This window comes from Canis lupus, chromosome 3 (genome assembly GCF_048164855.1).
Source record: "Canis lupus baileyi chromosome 3, mCanLup2.hap1, whole genome shotgun sequence".
Classification (NCBI taxonomy): Eukaryota; Metazoa; Chordata; class Mammalia; order Carnivora; family Canidae; genus Canis; species Canis lupus.
In genome coordinates this window covers 45,444,264-45,468,753 of record NC_132840.1, presented here as the reverse complement: position 1 = coordinate 45,468,753, position 24,490 = coordinate 45,444,264, and the positions used below count along the sequence as shown (strand labels likewise).

Here is a 24,490-nt window from a genome sequence, read left to right as displayed (position 1 = left end):
CCTTGCAATGGCAGATGTATGTTAAATGCTTGACGTAGTAGACTTTAGTAAATGGTCACAATTTGAAGATTAAGTGCTGTGACTGCCTGATTTTGCTTCCTTATTTGCAGGAGCTAGGCATCTCTTACCCTGCTGCAGCTGGTGTGGAGCTGGGAACCCCAAATCCTAGAGGAGAATAGAACTAATTTCAAATAAGCAGCAAGTTCCTGAATCGAGTGGTCAGGCAAAAGGTGGAAGGCCAAATCCAGGACAGGAAGGTCTAAAAGCAGAGTCTGGGCCAAAATGCCCACTAGAGACTCAAGAGAGTCACAGGTGTCAGGCTTAGCCAAAGAGCACGTCAAAACAGTCTAGTCTCTGTGAGCTCCCCCAGCTTATTTGTAGTTAGTGACTGGTGCAACGGGGCTATGTGTATCCTCTGTGGGTTCGAGGTTGCCACAGAAAATAGACAAGTATAATCACTACCTCTCCCTCCCCCTCCACGCATACCCTCCTGGTGGTAAGTGTGGTAGACAAGTGAGGGGTACCAGAAACCAGCTCAGAGACCGATGGCTCAGGTGATAGGTTCTCCACTGTGAACTTGATTCTAGTCAGAGAGAAACCTGCTCTGTGACTCCCCCAAGGTTTGCATGTTTACTTAGTAATTGGGATGTTTTTCATTCTTATTAAAAATTACATCTCTTTGTCTTGAGTTATTATTTTTGAAAATACAGAAAATAGAAAAAAATCACTTGTGATCTCACCATCTAGATGTAACCATTAATAGTCTTATATTCTCTGTAGACTTTATTCTGATGTATATCAATGTACATATTCATGTTTATTTAAATAAAATGGGATTAGACAATACTTCATGTTTTGTGAGATTATTTTTTCATTTAAGATGTCATTGCTGTTTTCATTTTATATGATTTCATGAGATACATATATTCTATTGTATGAATTTATATAATTCCCTCTTGGGACATTTACCGTTTATCTAATTTTCTGCTATAAAGTTTGTGGTAAACTCTTTCTTGATAAATCTGTGAAGACGTACACAATTCTCCCATGAAGTAGATTGCTAGGTCAGAAGATAAGCAGAATTCTAAGGTTTTTGATTTCAATAAGTCATATTCCTGTCCTGCTGGCAGGTATGTGCAAACATTCATTTCCTCAAAGCATCAACAACAGTGGATGATATCCATGATGAGGGAGCATCTCTTGTAGATGAAGACACTGTGTCTGTTTTAATTTTGTGTGCTGTTGACTTAGGAAAGTGACTCCAGTCCTCAACACCAGTCTCCCATACATTTGCCGTTCCTTCCTTTCCTCCCTGATGGTGGTTTTCTGTTTTGCAGCATTGCCGGGAGCCTGGTGTATTCCTACATCACTTTCTCTGAAGAGCAGCTGAGCAAACAGTCAGAGGCCAGTAACAAGCTGGACATTAAGGGAAAAGGAGCAGTATGACCAGAGAATTGCTTCGACTACATAGGCCCAAGTTTTTGATCAACCGAGAACACTGGCAATTCTTATACAGACACTGAGGTGTCTTGAGTATGGAGAAAATACCATTCCTTTGCACTTGTACAATCTAAGGATTGATTGCTGCCTTTTAAAATTTTATGAGAGAAACTTATAATTGTCTCTATTTTAAATATGCCATTGGAATTAATTTATATCAAACTGGAAAATGTACTGGGCTTTATAATTTATTTCTTTTATGCCGACATTGAAACATCGGTGTTTTGAAGATATTTTATTCCATAGTTTGATATCCAGGTGTCCTTTAGAGCTGCATATATACAGTGCTTCGACTAGGGCCTCCTCATTCAAACGTTGCTGCATAGAGAGGCAGTTTAGCCTTCCTTCTCCTAGAAATGCAGCCAAGTATCTTAAATTTCTCCTTTTTGAATTTTTCTTACCATTAGCATTTTCTTCATCATGGTGTCATCACTGCATTTGCTAAAGATGACAACTTTGGCACTAAAAAATACGTGGGCTTTGAAGTTGTATTGGTTTCTATGTTGGCTTCCCTAAGAAATCATGGGATGGGCACAGTGCATTCTTTGAAATTATGCTATTCCCTCTTTGTTGTGTAGGATGGGGATAATGAAGGGATGGAGGAAGTAGGCCTTTTACTCATTTATTCATCTATGTGATTCATTCATTCAACTAAAATGTACTGGGTATGTAATATGTACCTGGCATTATGCTAAGTGCTGAGGGTACAGAGATGCTTTTGGAAGTAGTTGAATGATCTCACCCCTGCTATTGTGACTGAGAGTCAAGAGAGAAAACTTAACTTTATGATCCATTCAGAAGATGCTGTGACTCTGAACAAGTCACAGAAGCTTTTTTTTAGCTCTTAGAAACAAACTGTGAGTCTGTAAATGGGTTTAGAAGTACCTGCCCCTACCTACCCCACAATGGTGAAACCAGGTGCTACGATATGGGAGGACATGCATGTGAAGAGCTGCATTCTGTTTATTTAAAATTTTTTTTTGTTTTCCTTTTTTAAGTAAACTCTATACCCAATGTGAGGCTTGAATGCATACCCCAAGATCAAGAGTTGCATGAAAACTGCATTTTGTAAAACATGCAGCTCAGCCCTTCTTCTCTAAGTGAAAATGACAGGCAAGCAAGGTGGCCACCATCTCTTTCCTGTGCTTCCCTTTGGTTGCTTTCTTTTTACTCCTCTGAATTAATACAACTAAGTCTTACAATTCTGAATGTATTGCTTGGGGCTGGAGGGAAGACTTTTTAGATGTGTCTGTATTGTCAAGGCTTGGTCTTTGTCTGGCAGTGTCCGTGTTAGAGCCATATCATCCTTTTCCATATTGGCATGAGCATACCTGTCTCCTCCGGATACTCTCGCCTACTTTCTGTGTTCCTTGGGCATGGCAGCTTCTCTTTTGCTGCATCCTGCGAGAGCAGCTGTGAATGGGCATTGTCTACATTGCCTCTTTGGGCAGGAAGGGGCTTCACTCATCACAGCCCAGTGATTTGGCACAGAGATATCCATGAACTTTGAGTATGAGTTTGCACAGGCCAGCTGTGCAGTCAGTGTAGAAGAAGCTGGGTACTTTTGCACTGGTACACACTAACTTCTACTTACTGGGGTTGGAATCCACCACAGGGCTCTATTGCTCCAAACAATATTTTGATGGCTTAACAGGAGGCCTGGAAGGTTTTGATTTCTTTTTGTTTTCAAAAAATTATATTGAGGTCATTTTCATATTCGTGTGTTTCCTTTATTTGCGTTTGTCTTTCCTAAAGCCTGGCCAGTGGTATTGGGTCCCTAGAATTAGCCTCAAGGCCAGCTTCTAAGCCCAAAGCTCCCAAGGCTCCCTTTTTTCAGGGTCCTCTGACCTGAGAAAATTCCAGAGGGGGGAGTAGGATATTATCTTATGTAAGATTTTTCTTGTCTCTCTTACCAATGGGAAAACAAGACTCAGAGGAAGTCAGTGGCTTGCTAAGAAGTAAAAATTCATGTTTCTTCTGTTGAACTATGCTGCCACTGATTAACTGCCCCTTTTTTCTGAGAAAGTGAGGAAATGGGGACACTGGCTGATTTAGCTTGAGCTCTGTCAAGGAGGCAAGTACTTGGTTGAATCTGGAGTAAAAGAGGAATAAATAGGCTTTGCAGATTAGGAGATAGGAGAGCTTCTGTCTAGATTCCAGGCTGGCCTCAGCTGATTCTGGCTGTGAATGTTGCTTGCCACTGCCAAAATCTGTGATCCAGGTTTTGCCTGGATGAGGTGGAAAGGCATCGTGAGAGTTACTGTTAGTGGTTTTGTTCCTTCTTTTGTCAAGCCACATGGAGGGAAGTTTGACTTTAGAAATAATTTGTGTTGTAGAATTTCTCATCATGAAAGGCCTTTGGATGTGTCTAGAGCTGTTGGGCTAGAACCCCAGGAGGGATTGAACTGTTTCTCCAGGTTCAGGTTCCTTGAAGATCTGTCCTCTCTCTAGGTTTGAGAAAACCACGTGTAATTACAGCCTCGCTAAATGCACATGACCTTAGGGCCCGCCACCTGTCCTTGACTTTCTGACTGGCAAGTTGCAGCTTCTGCCTGCCCCGTCTGTGTTCTGATTGCTGGTTGCCCCCTTTGACTACCACCACGTCAAGATAAGAGAAAGCAGCCTGGGGAAGCCAGAGACTGAGTAGACTGGCCAGCCAATTTTGGAGTTTTTCAGTTAGGCTTGGTTATAGTGAGCTGGAGGTTTACCTGGTACTCTGACCTCACCCAGAATGTCAGGATTTTGCTCCAAGGTTGATAACTTACAAGGCAAAAATGCTGTGACCTACTAACTACCTCCTGGGAGAAAGAGAGGCAGCTTCACAGTTAAATCCTTAGTTTGCCCTTTGAGACAGATGAGCTGTGGTGAGAATTTTGAAAACTAGATTCTGACTAGTGGCTCCTCTTCTTGAGTTAATGACCTCAAAGCCCTCTTTGGCCATTCTGCTTTTATTCCATGCCAGATTGATTCATATAACCCTGACTGACCACACTGCACATTGCCGATGTGTCCAGTGATTTTTAATTGCTTCATATGGCTGTTGACTTTATAAGTCTCTCATTTGTAGGACCCAGCATGTAGGTCTAAAAAAAAACCGTGCATCTGCAACTTTTCTGTAGTCCTGTTGCATCAACAATCCATGGAAAGTTCAGGTCAATTACGCTGAGGTTCTTCACAGAAAGACTATCAGAGTTTCATATTTGACTGGTTTGGAGTAGTGCCCAGGATTTTGGACCTGCTTTCATTATTATGGTCTTATCAGTGAACATAGATTTATTGAGCATCTTTTTTATGCTAAGCTCTGGGGAAACCACCATGAATAGTTCTTGCTCTCAAGGAATGTGTGATTCTTTAGCCAGACCCATAAGACCTATATCAAGAGAAGGGAGATGAAAGGAGTCAGTGATCTGAAAGTAAGAGCAGTTACCACGATTAGGGATGCGCCACCCACCGTAGAGCTGAATCACTTTTTTTCTAATCTAAAAGGACTTTTATAACTCCTGCTATTCTTCTAGCTCTAAGGGAAGTGCAGGGCTGTTAAGAGTTCTGTGAATAGCCTGAGTTCCCCCTCCCTGTATTTCACATATGCTTTTCTTCTCTATAACTACATAATACAGGAGTCACCCCACAGCCTCAGTTTCCCTTTCCTTGGTTTCAGTTGTCTGTAGTCAACCAAGGTCTGGAGGCAGATGATCTTCCTTCTGACATATTATCAGAAGGTCAGTAGTAGCTTAATGCTATGTCACAATGCCTGTGTCATTCGCCTTGTTTCATCTCATCACATAGACATTTTATCACCTTACATCATCACAGGGGTGAGTACAGTCCAATAAGATACTTGGAGAGAGACCACCTTCATGTGGCTTTTATTACAGAATATTATAATTTTTCTATTTTATTGATAGTTGTTAGTCTCTTATTATGCCTAATTTATAAATTAAACTTTATCATATTTATGTATAGGAAAAAGCACGTATAGGGTTTGGTACTGTCTATGGCTTCAGGCATCCACTAGGGGTCTTGGAACCAATCCCCTGCAGATAAAGGGGGGGAGGGGACTTCTGTTATCAGTTCCTCCTTATGAAGGAAGCTGTAATTGATTTTTCCCTCCTTGAGGGCAAAACAGTAATTTTCACAATAAATGAGATAATGGATGTGAAACTACTCAGCACAATGCCTAGTACATATTAGGCACCCAGCAAATGTTATTACTGTCATTTCATGGTGAGACTGTAGGCAAACTAGATTCTTAATCTGTGTTCCTTAAATACTAGAGGCTGGGCAGTGGGTGTATTTCTTGAAAAATGTGACTCTGTACTTTGTTGCCTCTGGAATGCTTAAATAATAGTTGTCTTTAAAAAAAAAAAAACTGCTGGATATAATTGTGCCCATTATGTGATACAGGTGATTCCACCTGTTTTTAAAAAAAAACGAAGTCACTTACATTTTGGTGGTGAATTTCAAAAAAGAAAAAAGTACTTTCTATATTCACCTCAGAATGGTGACAGAGTTACACTTTCCCGTTTTGTCTTCTTAAGGTGTGAAGCCCTCTCCAGGCTCTATAAGCCAGACATTCCTTCTTCCCTCTTCCAAGTTAAACGCGTTCGCTTGGTGCTGCCTCTTGAGTCCACGCCTCTCTGCCTCCCTCGGGAGTGGGTGTTTGGGAGCCTCAGGCACCATCACTGTGTTCTGAACCTGTCTCCTAGGTCTTATGTGAGGGTGCCACTTCATGATGGTAAGAAAAGACATTCACTGGAGGGTTTTTTTAAGCTTTCTTTTTTGAATTACTTTTTAAAAAGAAATCTACTGGTTAGATTTATTGTCTCACAAAAAGTGTTTTTAGAGATTATTTTGTTCATAAATATTTCTTTCTCATGCTGATGATCAACTGATTTTTGTCTACAAATGTTGGCCTATCACAGTATTTTTTCAATACAGATCCTATTTACCAAATGACCATTTTAGTGTTTTTAAACCATACTAAGGATTGAAATATGTAAATCAGGTGACATAAACATGAAAATTATGTGCCTAAATATTTTTGTAAAGATGTCAAATAAATACTTTTTTCCTGAACACATGTATTAAAATTCCTTTCTTTTTTTTTTTTTTTCCTCCTTTCTAAGTGCATACTAAGAGCCATAAGTCTGCCCACACTTAAGCATCTAATTGGTTGGTTGGAACCCTGTAATAAACAGTTTGCCATCATGATAGTGTGAGTTATTAATAGAAATTTATAGTTGGTCTTTGTCCCTGTTCCTGGCACTTAGCTCCTAAAACTCTTGTTCTTTATAACAAGAGATATTCCTCTAGCTCTTACATCTGTTTTTGCTCCCAGTTGTTTAAATAGGTCCATATCCATAAAGATGCAATGGGTGTCTTTTGTTATTCATAATGCACCTCTTTGAACAACTGCACCTGAGTGACCATTGGAGAGCCCCAAAGGGTCAGTAGGAGCTGGTTGTGGGGTGAACCAACCATGGTGATTTGTGTTGGGAACTTTCAGTCTCCTCGCCCCTACCCTCCTGGGGGAAGAGGAGAGAAACAGGAGGTTCGAGCAGTCACTGGTGGCCAATGATTTAATTAATCATGTCAACATTGAAGGCTCTGTAAAAATTCCTGAACTACAAGGTTTGGACAGCTTCCATCCAGGCTGCTGAACCCATGGAGGAGCTAGAAGGATGGTGCTCAAGGAGAGAGCAGGAAAGCTCCCTGCCCCTTCCCACATACCTTGCCCCATGCATCTCTTCCATCTGGTTGTTGTTGCCAAGCTACATCTTTTTATAAGAAACTGATAGGTTTTTTTCTTTTAAAGATTTTATTTATTTATTCATGAGAGACAGAGGCAGAGACACAGGCAGAGGGAGAAGCAAGCTCCATGCAGAGGCCCCCAGGATCCCAGGGACCCCGGGATCTTGCCCTGAGCCAAAGGCAGACCCTCAACTGCTGAGCCACCCAGGCCTCCCAGAAACTGGTAGTTTAATAAACTTTTCCTGAGTTCTATGACCTATCATAACAAAGTATTCAAACCTGAGCAGGTCCTGGGAAGCTCTGGTTTATAGCTGGTTGCCCAGATGCACAAGTTAACCGTGGACTTGAGATTTGACTTGGAAGGGGGTGGGGTGACAGTCATGGAGGTGATAATCATGTGGCATGGAGCCCGTGAGTCTTTAGTGAACTACAGGACCTGATGCTCCAGATAGTGTCAAGACTGTGTTGTGGTTAATGCAGCAGGTATTATGGATTTTCTTGGTAAATAGTAGAATATTGAGAGAAGATACAGAAGGAATTTTTCCTTTATAGCCATACAAATATTTTGAATGAATAGTACCTACAATTAAGTATACCCTGTGTCTCTGACATACTTGTGCCAAATTCAAAGGAAAGAAGTGCTAATCTTTCTACTTTTAAAATATTTCATCTGCGTAATCAAGGTGTCTAAGCCTCTGAGTAGCTTGACCAGGAAATACCCTAAAATAACACAGTGTTCATCAAGAGAGACATTTTGGTACAGGCAAGCTCAACAGAATGAGGAGTACATTAAGGCTTTAAAACAAGCTGTGGCAAAATAACCTATAATATAAAACTTACCATCTTAACCATTTTTAAGTATATAGTTCAGAAGTATTAAGTATATTCACATTGTTGTAGAACCAGTCTCCACAACTTTTATATCTTGCAAAACTGAAACCCATGCCCATTAAACAGCTCCCCATTTCCCTCTTCCTTCCAGCCCCTGGGAACCACCATTCTACATTCTATGAATTTGACTACTCTAGATAACTTCATATAAGTGAAATCATATAGTATTTGTTCTTTTGCTTCCGGCTTATTTCAAATAACATAACATCCTTGAGGTCCATCCATGTTGTAGTATGTTATGTTTTTCCTTTTTAAGGCTGAATAATATTCCATTGTATGTATATAGGACATTTTATTTATCCATTCACCTGTTGATGGACACTGTACTGTTTCCACCCTTGGCATTGTAAATACTGCAGAAACCTGGTGTTTTAGTCAGTTTGCTGTGACAAATTACCATAGAATGGGTGGCTTAAACAACAAACGTTTATTCTTAGAGTTCTAGAGGCTGGCCAGTTCAAGATCAAGGTGCTGGCAGATCTGGCCTCTGGTAAGAACCCAGTTCTTGGTTTGTGGGATACGTGTCTTCTCTCATCCTCACCTGGTGGAGAGCAGAGAGGAAGTTTTATCTTGCCTCTTATAGATAAGGGCACTAATCCTATTATGAGGGGCCACCCTTATTACCTCCCAAAGGCTCATCTCCAATGGATTAGGGTTTTAACAGAAAAATTTGTGGGGGACACAAAATGTATATTGAGGAGTACAAAGATGATTTCAATTCTTTTGAAATTGCAGGATCATCTAGTCATTCTATTTTTATTTTGGGGGGGAACTGCCATACTGTTTTCTATTGTGGTTTTGCCATTTTACATTCCAACCAATGTGCACAAGGGCCCCAATTTCTTCACACTTAGTTTTACTGAAAGTAGCCAGCCCTAGTGGGTGTGAGGTGATCATACGGTGGTTTTGATTTGTATTTTCCTCACGGTTAATGGTGTTGAGCAACTTTTCATATGCATGTTGGCCATTTATATAGTTTCTTTGGAGAAATGTCTATTCAAGTCCATTTTTTGGTTGGATTTTTTTGTTGATTTTTTTTTATATGTTCTGAATTTCAACCCCTGATAAAATACATCACTTGCAGATATTTTCTTCTACTCTGTAGTTTGCCTGTTCATGCTTGTGTTCTTTGGTGCAGTTTTAAATTTTGATGTAGTACAATTTCATTGTTTTTGCTTTTGTTGACTATGCTTTTGGTGTTATATCCAAGAGATAATGGCCAAATCCATTGTCATTAAGTTTTTCCCCTATGTTTTCTTCTAAGAGTTTTGTAATTTTATGTCTTGCATTTAAGTCTTCTATCCATTTTTTATTTTTGTATATGGTATAAGGGTCAAACTCCATTTTTTGCATGTAGTTTTACTGACACCATTTGTTGAAGAGACTGCTTTTTAAGGCATGTTTGTTTAAGTTTTAAAAACCCTCTCAGAATTTGACTTTCTAACTTGTCAGATGCATGGTTTCATTCAGCCCCCTGCTGGTTTCTTGGCTCACCTTGGCTTCCATGCACAGGGCTGTCATTACTGGGGACCAATGCATGAGAGGCACTGCTGAGAGGACCAAAGCACAGAACTGGTGCCTTCGTGTATCTGTAGCAGGTGAGCAGTTCCTGGGTATGCCCAGGACTTCCCTACAGCTCTCATCACGTTAATTGTTCATCCGTCCGTTAGGTTAGGCTGACTTCACGGGCTGGCACCCAGCCCCTAGCAGAGACCTGGCAAAATTATATTTAACAGATGAAGCTGAGTCAGTAAATTGTCCAGTGTGGTTGTGAAACTCACATTCAAATCCCAATCAGCCGGACTCAAAAGACCTTTGCTTTTTACAGCCGCGTTAGGTTCTTGTTTTGACACATCTGCTTGTAATGGATTTGGTGGGACCAAGCTCATCACCAGTACATGCCTGTCGAATGCCATTCTTCATTTGGAGTTCGAACAACCATGACTTAAAGCTCTGGGCAGGAGCTGGTCGCTGGTTAAATAGAAGGTAGACCCTTTCCAGCTGTACTGATGGGGCCCTCTTGTGGCAGCAGCTGCCATTGGAAGAATAAAGGAGAGTAGTTTGCATGAAAAGCAATTATTTATTGAGAGTCTACTGTGTTCTTTCATGGAGTTAGGCCTTTATCATGTCTTTTCATATTACAACACTTTACTATTGTGCGAATAGTGGCTTAGTCAAAGGAATTTTTCCAGCTTCCCTCAGCTGTAAATTTAAATGCGGATTTTAATTCTGAAATCTTTTCCCAAAGAATTCCAGATAACCTCCCTATATTAGGACAATTTCTTCAGGAATGCCTCATCCTGTGTGTTTATCCTTCAGGTAATTTTTCCAGTGAGTATTTTTGAGGACAAGATCTACAAAAGATAACAGAATCATGAAACTATCTGACACAGAAGGATGTATAGGAGGAATATACATTTCCTCCTGAGAATGGTAGGAAAATTTTCCTAAGAGAAATGACATTTAAGCTGATTCCTGAGGGACAATTAGTATTCAACTGAGGAGCCACTGGAGGGGACAGACAGCCTTCTAGCATTCCACGGCCACTGTGTCTGCTTATGTCTGAAATGCATCCCCCTGTAATGTCTTTAGAGCAGACGCCCTCATCTCTGTGGGTGTTCTGTGACCAGCCTATCTGAAATTGTACCCCACCATTGTCCCTATTCCTCTCCTGTGCTGTATCTCTATAGCACTTGTCTCTTTTGATGAAATTTAAGCTTTATGAAGGCACAGATGTTGGTCTGTTCTGTTCACTGCAGTGTCCCTGGCACCTAGAAACAGTGCAGGCACACTGTGGTTACACTGTAAATATTTTCTGAATGAACACTTCTAGACAAGGAGTAGCTCATTAATGGCTACATTTTTTAAGCATTGCAAGGTCGACATATGGCCTCATCTTCATTTTAGAAAGATCATGCCAGCTGCAGTATTGGGATTGTAGGTCAGAAGTTGACAAATTCAAATCTTACAGGTAAGGGCTGGGCAGGTAAAAAGTGTGAATCTCAGTGATTCAATACATAGTGGTAGGGCTTGTGGTACGTACCTGTTAAAGGCATTCAATGAGAACAAAAGAGTTGCCAGGCAGATTCGGCCCCCTGGCTCTTGGTGTGCCTAAATTGAGGAACTACTATACATCAGATTTGCACTCTTAACAGGATCACTGAGGATGCTGTGCAGATTACTGTCAGACGGGAGTCAAAAAAAGGGCAGGACTGTACAGATAAGTTTATCAGCTGTAGAAGATTGCTGTACATTCTGGTGAGAAATGATGGGATCCTGCGGTGTAGTTGTGAAAGCAGAGAATACAGAAACATTATTTTAGAAGGTAGGATTTACAGGTGATAATGAAATCAGTTTCTCATTTTTGTTTATAAGTAAGGCTGTGGTGATTTTCTCTTTTGCCTGTTATATTCAAGACCACCATCTGAATGCCAGGAGACCAAGATGAACATTTTAAGGGTATTTAAGTTAGGTTTCCAAATGTTTTCCAAAAAGGTAGTATTTGAAGTATAGCAAACAGAATACTTACTAAGCCACAGTATAAAAAAATTTACTGAGCATTTGCTACTGCTAGGTAGGCATTTTTTCTTAGCACCTTACATATGGATGGATTTTAATCCTTTAAACAGTCCTTTAAAGTTAAGTTTTATTCTTATTTTAGAGGTGAGGAAACAGGTACAGAAAGATTCCACTGTTGAACAGTGGTGATTGTGGAAAAAAAAAAAATGTGCTTTACAGAATGTAATTTGCCTTCCTGTGTGAAAGAAATGTCAAATTACTTTTCTTTTAAATCAAATTAGATGAGTCCCCATCTCACCACCCAGCAGGAAATTCAATCCCAATCCTTCTCTAAGGTTAAACCACATTTTCCAGGAATTGCATGGTGCCTGGAAAATAGAAGAGGAAATCTTCTTCAGAAGAGGGAATATCTTCAGTCCTTCATGGTCACTGCTTAAGTCCTTAGTGACTATCTCCAAGGTGTCCTTTGAAGGCAGGTGGCACTGCAGATTCCAAACTTCGACACTGTGATGGTTGCTACTACTGGAAGGTCTCAATGCATGGAGTCCAGCATGTTTTACATCCCGTGCAACCATTCCTCTGACGTCCTGCTAGAGAATGAACTCGCATTCCAACTATTCTGAGCCTGCTGACCAGCTTCTGTCCAACATGGGGGACTTTTTCCTTTCCAGAACTCAGATTTGAGAGGGGAAAGGGTAGAACAAGTTGTTTGCAAATAACATGCTTTCTGCACTACAACACACATCTTCCGTGAATGCAAAGATCTAACTTAGGAAACTAGGTGAACAAATGCAGATCATTGCAAAGTGTAAGTCTTTCAACTTACCGAGACAGCTATTTCCCCATTTGTAATAATTTGTAATGTTGTGAGGATTGGTTTATGATGAGGGTGTAGCACAGTGAATAATAGTATATAATACTGACAATAGGCTTGTTTTAGCCGCCAAATTAACATTCTTCTGTGACCAACACATGATCCTTTCGAGGGAATGCCTCTTCCCCAACTGTTCAAGCCAAATGAATCCAAAAAGAGCTGCCACCTTATGAGAGCCACTTGCCTAGCCACAATGATGGGTTGGCTAAAGGATGGCTAGTGATTCACTTCCATGGCCATAGGACAGATTGGCCATGGCTCTAGCCAGAAGTACAGAATTATAAACTATTAAGTACCATGAAGAAAAAGGACAGAGGAATCGGACTTTGTCTAAGCAGCTGAGTCTTGTTGGAAAAGTCATTTTTCCATTTTGGGCCTAAGGTTTTCCCTTCTGTAAAATGAGAGGACCCTGGGAGGCTCCAAAAGGGTCACATCTGGATTTTGGCAGGCTCCTCTCACCAGTTGCTTCATTTAGAGTACTTGTTAGCACTTTAGAAGGTGCAGAGAGTGCAGAGTTCAGCTGGAGCTGCTGTACATACCAAAACACACCTTGCTAGTTTGGTTCCCTATTTACGTGCCTCTTTGCCAGTTACATAGCAAAGTAAAGGAAATTGGAATCAACTGCTAGTGAGCACTAGCGAAATTTGAAGGCTGCTATAAGCTCGTGATTCTGAAATCCAAGGTTTTTGAATTTGTTGGCAAACTCAATTGTCAGCAGCAGCTGACCTGAAATGTGTGTGAATATGAATACATTTTATGGTGGACAGGTGTTTTTAACCATAGGTTCTAGACCTGGATATGGATATTCTTTAAAACATAGTACCTCTCTAAAATCTGAACAATTCTGGCCACAAGAATTTTGGATAAGGGACTGTAGACCTGTATACTACTACTGCTGGATCTTTATCTAGTGCTCTGTAGAGAGATTTCTTATGTGATTTTTTTTCTTAATGTGTGATTTTTAAATCCCAACACAACCCTGTGATACTGACTTAGTTTTATCTTTTTACAGATGGGCAGTTCAGGTGTTTATACTATGTTCCTAAATGCAAATGCCTACTATAAACACTGGAGGACAAAGGCAGACAGTGACATAGAGAGGTATGTGGCAAAGCAGTTCATGAAGCTCATAATTCAGGCTGTTTCAAATAACCAGCCATCCAAATAAACTTCCACCAACCACAAATACATGTTAGGAGAAGACTAACAATAATATTCATACTCAGAATGACTAGCGCTATTAGCTCCTAGCCAGAACAGATCTCCCATGTTTACTCAGCTAAAGCACAACTGCTGACACGAAGTAGTAAATTATTAAAATGTCCCTTTTTGGAGCAAGTTCGACTAGATCTTTTCTTTCTGGTCAGGAATTTACTATGGTTCAGGTTAGTCTGGTGCCACTCTCTGCTTGATCTCTTACAATTCTGAGAAAAACCACTTCAGGGTCCAGATCTCCTCATTCTCTTTGAAAAGTTTAAGTGTAGGGCAGCCCGGTGGCTCAGCGGTTTAGCACCGCCTTCAGCCCAGGGTGTGATCCTGGAGACCTGGGATGCAGTCCCAGGTCAGGCTCCCTGCATGGAGCCTGCTTCTCCCCCTGCCTGTGTTTCTGCCTCTCTCTCTCTCTCTCTCTCATGAATGAATAAATAAAATCTTAAAAACAAAAAGGTTTAAGTGTAGGGGCACGTGGGTGGCTCAGTCCAACTCTTGATTTTGGATAAGGTCATGATCTCAGGGTCCTTGAGATAAGAGCCCTGTGTTGGGTCTGATTCTCTCCCTTTCCCTCTGGCCTTCCCCACCTCTAAATGAATGAATGAATGAATAGATAGATAGATAGATAAATAAAAGTAAACAATAAATTAAAATAATAAATAATAAAAATAAACTCTAAGTGTATAGTCCTTAAATTAATCCAAAATCCATTTTTCCAGAGACAAAAGAGCAAAACTATGTATTTTAGAACTACCTGAACTCTACAAGCAAGTTCTAGCTAGTGTGCAGAAAAACACATTTAGCCCAATCTACAGTCAACCATTCATGTTAACGATGATGAAAACAGCAGAAAAGTGAATTTATTTTATAACCAGGCCAAATCTGCATTAGGCCTTGCTCACTTTTGCCAAACTTTAGGAAATCAGGAGACTCCCTACCCTGACAGTAGCACTCACTAGGCAGTGAGTGAGAAAAGGGAGGAGTCCCAAATACTCCATAACCGTTATAATCAGTCCTGCACTAAAAGTTAAATGGTCTTAGGGGAATTGTTTCTTTTTCTCTTTCATACTGCTTTCATTTTGCTTAATTTCATATTGCTTAATTTCTAACCGAAATGAAAGCTCAAGGAAAATCTTATTTTAAAGCTAGAATTCTATGGCACAAAGCCTAGATGGTTTCCTTCAGTTTGTGACTGCTTCTGTCCTTTTGGCACCCTGTGCCAAGTGTACACTTTTACCCACAGTCCTTACCTGCTAATGCCATCTCTTTGAAGAAGAAAACGTGCTACATGTCTCTGAAGCCACAAGCATAGTAGATGCTACAAGCATAGGCCCAAATATTTGAATAGGATACATATAAACTTTCACCGCTGACATTTAAATGTGAGGAAGCCTTTACCATCAATTTGCAGAGAATTGGGAGTTCAGCTCGTTTATGTGGCAGTTCTTCAATGTCACAGAATAGGTAGCCTTTAAGATGGTGTTCAAATTTCTTACTCAGAGCCAGCGAAATGACATTTTAAGTATATCATACATCCTAAATAAATCGTAGGCGCTAGTATAAAAACAAGTGAAGATTAAAAAACAACAATCATGGTCAGAAAAGGAAAAACTCATGTGCTTACCGATGTGAAAATATGTTTCGTCTATACTAAGGGCACATAATAAATGAGGTTATGGAAAATTGATATTAGAAAATGATGCTACTCCATCAACCCATGACTTGGGGGGATGACTCTGTTAAGATTTTGCAAAGTATAACTTTGATTGTTAAAGAGTTGATTTTATGATTATAAAAATTAATCTGGAATTATATAATACAGAAAGAAAACATCATTTTTAGAATAAAAGGTTTAAAATTTGGAAATTCTTGTTCTCCGTATTATATGATTTCCACACTTGAAATTTTCATGAATATGAATTATTTATGGGAAACTTTGTTTTGGTACTTCGTGGTGATATATATATAAAGCCAGTTAGTTATATACCTCTAGAGTCATCAGCATACACCTTGCCTATGGAGATTCACCAAATCTCACTTATTAAGGGTGCCCACTCTTAATTTTTCACTTAGAGAAAAGTAACTATTGTGACAAAAGCTTTTTGCAAAATACTATGTGATATGAATTGCAATACAAAAGATGGGGAAAATTTGTAATTACATAGTTTAGGGGAAGAGAAATGGGTGAATAGAGGTCCACAGACCAAAGGATCTCCTTGGAGGAAAGAAGACAATACAAAAAAAGACAATACATCACACAAGATGGGGTCTCAAATGGACCAGAAGCCACTCAAACACTGGTTCATATGCTGTATCTAGGAGAAGAAGGAACACAGATTATACTTATTTGCATTGTGACCAATGTATATTATACAAACAAAATCTGTAATTAAAACCTAGTGAATCAACCTAATGAAAATCATCCACACAGTATTATGTAGACAAGTATGTTTAAAAAAATATTTTAATAAGCATATTCAGAATGGCAGACAGGGAATGGGAAAAGGGAATTATTTTACAGTGCAAAACTACTATGCATAAATTTAAAAACATCTAATTCATAATTTTAATGCCTATTTAAATATTCAAATACATTTTTAAAGCTCAACAGATTTGTGTTGAACTGAGTTGCAGATTCTGAACTCTATTTGAAAACACATTATAAAACAGAATACCATTTCAAATAAAAATGATAGTGCTTTGCTGAGGGTGGGTATGGGGTGGGGGAAACTATTAACAAAGGCTTCTTTTCCCAATGCAGTTTGTTAAGAGTTCAAGAGTTATGAAATGTACTAAATCTTAAAGCAAATTAAATTCATGATATTACTAAAAGTTTTAAAGTAGTGCAATGACTTATCAAGTTATAGTGGCTGCATTATGAAGAACAAAGTACTGTGTGAAATACCTGCATAAACACAAAATACAATTAAATATTCTTCACAAAAAGCTGAGCATTATGTATTGTAATAGTGGAATGTCTTTCATTAGGCATACTTTAAAAAGGTAAGATTAAGAAAAGTAAAATTTCCTAATAAGTATACATGTGCCATATTTGCAAACATGCCTGAGAATTTACTAAAAACGTTCCTGTAATTTTAGTTTCCAAGAACTTCACAAACCTGCAAACAAAATGGATCTTTAAAAAAAGGTGAAAATAGCGTCTCTACTGCAACGACTTAAAAAGTACAGCATCACTCTTCATGTGAAACACTTCGATAGACCATCTTTGACAAAGAACTAGGAGCTAGGATACTTTGGATTCATGTAATAAAAACTGATTCAGAAACTGGATTGTGACCATCTGCTAAAGCTGCCATTCTGGATAAATTGATATTGTAGGTAAAACAAAAACAACAAAAGATTCAAGCTTCTCAACACTTCCACCCAAAACTTTGATTTACTCATATATGGTATGTAACAGTGAATGTGCACTATATGAAGTCAAGTGTTGTAAAGTGGCTTTTTAACACTGTTTGGGGAAAAGAGTTGTTCACATTGGTGGAAGGAAGCAGTCTGAACATATGTTAATAATAGTAATACTTCATGAGGGTAAGGCCTAAATCATAACTTCTCAGTGCAAACCTTTACTCAATTGCATGAAACAGTTGAGCCATTAAAAACAAGACCACAGAAGATTTATTTTAAAAAGGCATTGGCTCTTGAACTGATGGCTAAAAATGAATCAGTAGAAGCATTTGGGGTATGCCTGTGTGAAAAAAACAAGAATAGTTAATAATCTTTTATAAAAGTTTGGATATAGGTTGGTCTATCAGCTGTATAAAACTACATTTTTAACAAGAATTTTGCACTAAAAATAAAATGGCACTCTTGCAAGGCTATGCAAATGGATGATCCTATCTGTAATCACACAGAGCACTGGTCCTACATCTTATTTTCATTTTGGAAATACGCTCACGTCATCACTTTTTCCTCATAAAATCAGTATTGTTTCCTGCCAACTCCTTGTGTGTGCCAATATCTAAATATTGCTTGACCTTTTCCCCGGTTTAGTTAATGCAAAAATGGGAAATTTTATAATGCATATAAAAATAACCGAACAGGATTCTGGTCAGCATGATATATTGAAGCACTTAAGCCAACAATAAACTTTTGTCTTGCTTCAAAAATAATTTTCAAAATTATAGCAAACGCAAAACAACTATGCAATCTAGGTATCATGCTTAATTTCAAAATTCTCAAACTATTTGTCCTTAAGTAGAAATTTGAAAAAACAAATTTTCACAATCCTTTATGAATGCTTTTACCACCTGTATAAGAAACATGACTTAGTTACTACACAAACACTTAAAAATTCATTAGAAAAACCTTAGCAAAATAAAATGAAAGCTGACAGACTCAGAATATCAATTCCTCTCATAAAAGTTTACCAACTGTACAAGTTAAGAAAATTATACAAGCTTTTGTATTAAGAAAGGACAGCTCAGTCAAGACATATGTACTGTAAAAATCTTTCAAAGGCTACAAAGAATCTGGAAAAATACAGAATGTATTTCTTAAGCCCAGATAAGAATATGGAAAGACATCATTGATGTCAACAATTTTACATATACAAACCTGACTTGGTTTATTTTTAAACTTCTATATATAAAAAAATCATGCTAGCATAACTTTCAGGATTCATAAGGGTTTCCTTAATAATGACACTCAATTTGTATGGAGAGAAAAATGTCTCATATAAAAGATAAAGACATTTCAAGAAACTCAGAGAAACTGGTGTCAAACAGAAATTTGAACTTGGTTTTTTCTTCTCTGCCATCAAACTAAGCAAAAAGTACCTGTAAGTGACCTTTTAAGATTAATACAGCAAATGAGAAGGTACAGATATTTCTGTAGTTCATTCAGATTTACTAAACTATTTGTTATATCCTTAACAAAGTCTTTACACTTTTTAAAGTAAAAAGTCTACAAAGGGCAGAATTATGAAATCTTATTTACTAAAGTTAGGACTCAATTCAAATTTTCAAAATTTTAACCAACTGCTTCAAGGAAATCAACTTTTTAAGGTAACCCATCAACCCTGAAAATTTTAGTCACACCAGATTTTACTCCAAAGAAAGTAAAATAAGTTTAAGATTTAGTCATCTGTGTTTTCAAGCTCTTCAAATTTTCCATGTGACATTGCTTCTTGGAAAAATTCTGAAGAACCTGGACTTTCTTTTCCATTGCTGTTTACCCTTCGCCTTTTGGCAGGTCTCTCACTTTTCTCATCAAAATCATTTTCATTTCTTGCAGTCATATGGCCAAGTTTTTGGTCAGTGGTAAGGTTGTCTGTTTCATAACCATTAGTATCCATATCTGCATGAAGTGGTCTCTTATTTCCACCTGCTGGTCCGTTAACATGTAACCCCTCAACTTTGATTTCTTCTTTGTTCAACATTTCCCCTGGTCCATTAGATGACATCCCTACATTGGAAGAAACATTAAGTGAAACTGCTAGTATTAAAAAGTTAGCTCTGTAAACTATTCTAAAACAGCTATTGTAAAAAAGCTTTTCATCAATGATGAGAGGTATCAAATCTATATATACCTATGGTCTGAACCCTGGTTCTATTTACTGAGTAACTGCATCACTTTGGGCAAAAGTTATTTACATTCGTTGTACCTCAGTTTCATCACATATTACAATGAGGATAATAAGGGACTTACATGGTTGCTATGAAAATTAAGTTAATAAATGTAAAGAATTAACATTCTGGCATATATTAGGAGCATGTTGGTGTTATGTAACAAATAAGCACTCAGTCTAAGAGTCTAAAATAAGCCGAATTAAAGCCAAGATGTGGGCAAATTAGCAAAATGGTTATAACTTTCTAAAACTATGTAAAAAAAAATGACCATCTATAGAAGCGTGAGTTTTCTATTGCCATATAAAATGACATCACTTTTATTTTTAAGTAAATCCATGGGTATTGTGCTTTACAGGTAAAGATCACACATTTTATTTATCTAAATGGATTGAAATAATTGGCCACAATGTTAAAAAAATTAATGCTTGCACTGTCCAAACATATATTTAAAAGTGATAAAAGCAAACACAAATTCCTTCGAAACAGGTGAGAAAAGAAAGAATTATTTACTAAAAGTTACAGTAAAAAAGGCATGTTAGAGTTGACTGGGAAATGGAGTAGACATTTTGGGTATGTAATGTAAAATATAGAATGTGCCACTGGAGGTAAGTAAATTTTAATTATTAGAACAATATTTGGTATCAAGGATGAGCCTCAAATATTACATTTTGGTCAAAGAAAATATTCTATGCCCCCAACTCAAAAGTACACTCAAATCATAAATGCACAGGGGGATTATGCATCATGATGCAGAAGGAGCGATACTATTATAGTAAGCCCAAAAACCCCTGGAGAAGGTAAAAAGTAAGATTTCAAGATACCAAGCTCCTTAATGAAAGAGAAACTTCACTGAAGAATTCCTTCCTTTCCTTGAAAAGACCCAAGAATCTTGGCTGTGGGTACCTTGGGTGAATGGCTTCTGGGCTACTGAATAATTTATAGGTAATTTAACACCTTATTAGTTTAACTGCACGTTCTAATCAAATGGTTAAAAAAGAAAACAAAGAAAGAGAAACAATCTGGTGTTATGAGCAAACAGGAAAAGACCAAAGTAGTAAACAACTATGCCTCCCTGAGCTTCTACCTGTAGTCCTAAGTTCAGAGTCTTAGCTTCTTACTTTAGACCAGAAAACGGCTGCTGGGCCCTCTCTGTTTGTTTCTCTTGTTCTTAGGGGAAGGTGGTGAGGGAATAGAGTAGGGTCATCAAATGAACAAAGTATATTCATTCCAGTAATGCCAGTGTGATACCAAAGGTCAGGGGATAATCGTTCACAGTGGTGTTGTTCTAGTTTCTGTCAGGGAGGTTAGCTCTCCACTGGCCCTCTACTGACTGTTATATCAGAATGTAGGTGTGCAGAGCTTATCTCTAATTCACCACTTTCCTCCTTAAGAGGAGTGAAAGGCTTTATTACTCTCTGCTTGGCCACTGTCTTACTGAGGAAGACTATTTTAATTAAAGTAGAAATCAAAATAATTCTCTGACTAGGTGTTACTCATGAACACAGTGATCTTTGGTCCATTGTATTTCAAATAAGAACATTACCCGAACCTCAAACATAATGGAATGTCATTTGCTTCTTTCTTGCAGAGATAAAAATAGAAATGTTTCCATACTGTATTAATGCAGAGCCTGACACCTGCTTTATCTTTTCGCATCCTTCAAGGTTATTATGCTATCAGAGAGAAAACTATACAAAACCATGCCCTTATCTACTTCTTTCCACCAAATGCTTAAAGTACTTTCCTGATAAAAGTGTTACAGCTTTGTGTACTTCTGATGTGAAATGGCTGGCATTTCCGTCTAAGAGTTAACAAGAACATTCTATCCAAGCATCCCAACTGATTAAGAAAATCGATGCTACTCAAGAAGAATAAATTAATTAAAAGAAAGTCACTGTTGATGGTTTATTTTTATTCAACTTAAGTTTTTAGTGATATCAACAGGAATTCTTTCCAATTTGTATTCTGTGTTAGTACATATGTATGCTGGTATTATGTACATTCGTTCCATAGGTATTTACAATTATTATTTTTACAACTCTTGGCTTTGGAAGTTTAATACAAACCATACTGCCCTGACTACTAAAGGAAAAGTGCCCTTCATTAAGAATAAACAAGTGCTTCTTTGGTTGCTTACCATTCTGATTACTATTGCTTATAGTGCCATCTTCTTTCTCAGACTGGCTGTTACTACTGTTTGAGGCAGTTGGGGGAGGGGACGGTGCTCGACTAGAAGCAGCACTTTCACTTTCATCTAGAAGACGATCCATGTAATCCCTTAAAATTAAGTGAAAAAATAATTATTTTCTTATATTAAAAAAAGCTGAAAATTAAAATTCAGGTTAACTTTTAAAGACTTTTATTAATAAATATGTCCTAATTTTCACTTCCATTCATTCCAGTGCCTCATCTACCCCACCAGGATCTGAACATTTAATGGAAAGCTACTTTTGGTTACATGTTTGTTGGAAAAAAGCATAAGGGCTTTAAACTAGCAAATTTTAGACCCCAATAGGAAGTTTTAAAGCTTTTAAAATTATAGACAAGTGCTCAGAGTGGCTCAACTAAAATCAGAGGATCTTTAAGTGAAGAGAGGGATGATGCCAATCAGGAGTACAAAGCAATTTCTGCACAAACACAGATTGGAATTTTAAAGCTCCTATTTATGTGATAGCTATAGCAATACCTGAAAGACAAATGAGGGCCTACCAATCAATCACTTCCCTGAACATTCCTGGATATCTCCTGTATTACTTTCCGCTAGATCTGAGCTATTAAAAGCTATGCTACTGACCTTACCTGCTGGCTTTGCCAGCATATCATTAGAGGTGAACTGACTTCTTCCCTAAGTCATTCCTGAACTATATGTCATGGGAGGACAGCCGCAGTTAAGTGACTTTGGGTTGGGGTTAGAAGATCTGGGCTAAATACTCATCTCTGAGGTTTAGTGTCTTTACCTAGAACATCATGTATGTATCTACCACACAGGGTTGTTATACAAGATATGTGCAAGAAAGTAGTTTTGTAAACTATGAAGTGCTATGAAGTCACTAAAATCAAGGTCAGCAAACTATGGCTTGCAGGCTGGCCACAATTTTGTGAATGGTATTCTGATGGGATACAGCCACACCCACTCATTTACATAGTATCTATGACTGCACAACAGCAGAGCTGGGTGGTTACAAGAGAACTGAAGGCCCACAGAGCCTAAAATACATACTCTAGCTCTTTACAGAGAAAGTCTGCTGATACCAGTGCTGGACTAATTTCCCAAAGGCAGGAATTTTAGTCTTTGTTCACTGCACCACCTGTGCCTAAGCTGTGCATGGCACAGAATAGAAGCTCAAGAAAACCTTAAAAACCATATTTTAAAATTCCCTCAGAATAATTATAATAGAAATATTAAGATGAATCTTTAGAATTTCTGAGCTTGGAAGTAAGAATGTGGATAAGAAATAAACAATGGAGGGATCCCTGGGTGGCGCAGTGGTTTGGCGCCTGCCTTTGGCCCAGGGCGCGATCCTGGAGACCCGGGATCGAATCCCACGTCGGGCTCCCGGCGCATGGAGCCTGCTTCTCCCTCTGCCTGTGTCTCTGCCTCTCTCTCTCTCTCTGTGTGACTATCATAAATAAATTTTTTAAAAAATTAAAAAAAAAAGAAATAAACAGTGGAAAGGCTTAGGATTTTACTGAAAGTCTGTGGTAATAGTCTAAGAATAGATTATTAAATATAGCTGTAATGTCAAACTACAAGATCACACTGTCCCCTAGGTTATGAGAATATAATAAAGGGACACGAAGCTTTCAACAGCTTGAAGTACAAACACACATCAAAGAAATGTATATAATCATGACCTAATCAATTTAACATTCTAGGCCTTCCTAATTTTCCTCACCTATAAATAGAGGGAATTAAATCTGATGGTGTTTTAGTCCTCCCTTCAGCTTTATGACATTCACTGTAACTCCAGAACAATTATGTAATGAATTTGAAGCACACAAAAAAACACAAATGAGTATGAATGCCCAAGGGATTCAGAAGCTAAGACTAATAATAACAGATGATACACCATGAGAATTGCTGGAAATAAATTTGGTATGACAGGAATGGATAATGGAGGATGTGAAGAAAAGCCAAGCAAAGGAAGCTAAAGTTGACTAGATACTGCAATGATACTGTGAAAGAAATTATTATTTCTTAAGGATTAATGGCATCCACAATGCTTAAGGAAGGAGAAGAGTCAGGTGGGCCATCCAGGAGGTCATAGTAGCATTCCGATAATCAGAACTATGGAGGGTTGATTAACTATTACTTTAAAAATATTACTTGGGATCCCTGGGTGGCGCAGCGGTTTGGCGCCTGCCTTTGGCCCAGGGCGTGATCCCGGAGACCCGGGATCGAATCCCACATCGGGCTCCCGGTGCATGGAGCCTGCTTCTCCCTCTGCCTCTCTCTCTCTAACTATCATAAATAAATAAAAATTAAAAAATAAAATAAAATAAAATAAAAATATTACTTAAAGGCTATTATAGTAAAATCTCTAATTTGCATATGGCTACCAATTCTTCCAGGTAATGACTACAGACAATCTGCGGGAGGATCTTGCAAAGGCTGTTTATAAGGCATAAAAACAGCAAATGTGCTTCATTCTGGTGAACAAACAGAAGGTAAAAATGTAACAGAAAAATGAACAAATATCTTTTAGGATAATGTGTTCTAATTATGGATTTTGACTAAAAAAGGAAGATGAGAAAACTCATTCAAATTTCTGTCTTATAATAAATGTTCTGTGCACTGGAAGTATAACTATTAACAGGAGGTGGTTCTAGAAGCAAACTAGAAAAGAATCTCCATGTTTACAGAAAACCAATTTTTCTCCCCATTTGGGCAATAACATATAGTCTGTCACAGCTTCTTTTAGAAGATGTACTAGAGCTAAAAGGGAGAAGTAGGAGTAAAAAAATTACAGTTCAGTTAAAAAAAAAACAAACATAATTTTATGAAACACCTACAGGAGACATTACTGAAGCCCACAACCCATAAAACCATAGGATTCTCACCTATGGGGGAAAAACAACAATTGTTCACCTCATACTATTATACCAGGGGACCACTGTAAAATCTTAAAAGCATGAGAAAAGAGATGATACAGGGATT

At 38.2% G+C, this 24,490-nt stretch overlaps 2 protein-coding genes and 1 long non-coding RNA gene across 46 annotated transcripts in view; 2 read left to right on the top strand and 1 right to left on the bottom strand.

Moving 5' to 3' along the window:
- SLC35D1 (solute carrier family 35 member D1) overlaps window positions 1–6,576 on the top strand; it is a 47,561-nt gene extending 40,985 nt beyond the window's left edge. For all 6 annotated transcript variants that reach the window (XR_012028224.1, XR_012028227.1, XR_012028228.1 and 3 more), the window contains one exon: window positions 1,338–6,576. Coding sequence is in view for 1 of the 6 variants with exons in the window: in XM_072820733.1 (XP_072676834.1) it covers window positions 1,338–1,446 (109 nt within the window). In the remaining 5 variants the exon portion in view is untranslated. The remainder of the gene's footprint in view (window positions 1–1,337) is intronic.
- Window positions 6,577–9,378: 2,802 nt separating this feature from the next.
- On the top strand, window positions 9,379–21,217 carry LOC140630466 (uncharacterized). 2 transcript variants are annotated; one of them, XR_012028231.1, is made up of 3 exons: window positions 9,386–9,740; window positions 12,016–13,636; window positions 20,997–21,217. It is a non-coding gene; the product is annotated as an uncharacterized lncRNA (long non-coding RNA). The 2 variants fall into 2 exon arrangements; XR_012028230.1 differs by lacking the exon at window positions 20,997–21,217 and having other exon boundaries at window positions 9,379–9,740; window positions 12,016–17,449.
- The window catches only part of MIER1 (MIER1 transcriptional regulator), a 58,327-nt gene continuing 50,027 nt past the window's right edge, over window positions 16,191–24,490 (bottom strand). For all 38 annotated transcript variants that reach the window (XM_072820696.1, XM_072820697.1, XM_072820701.1 and 35 more), the window contains 2 exons: window positions 21,470–21,609; window positions 16,191–19,168 (listed from right to left, as the gene is read on the bottom strand). In XM_072820696.1, coding sequence (XP_072676797.1) covers window positions 18,840–19,168; window positions 21,470–21,609 — 469 coding nt within the window. In that variant the 3' untranslated portion in view covers window positions 16,191–18,839. The remainder of the gene's footprint in view (window positions 19,169–21,469; window positions 21,610–24,490) is intronic.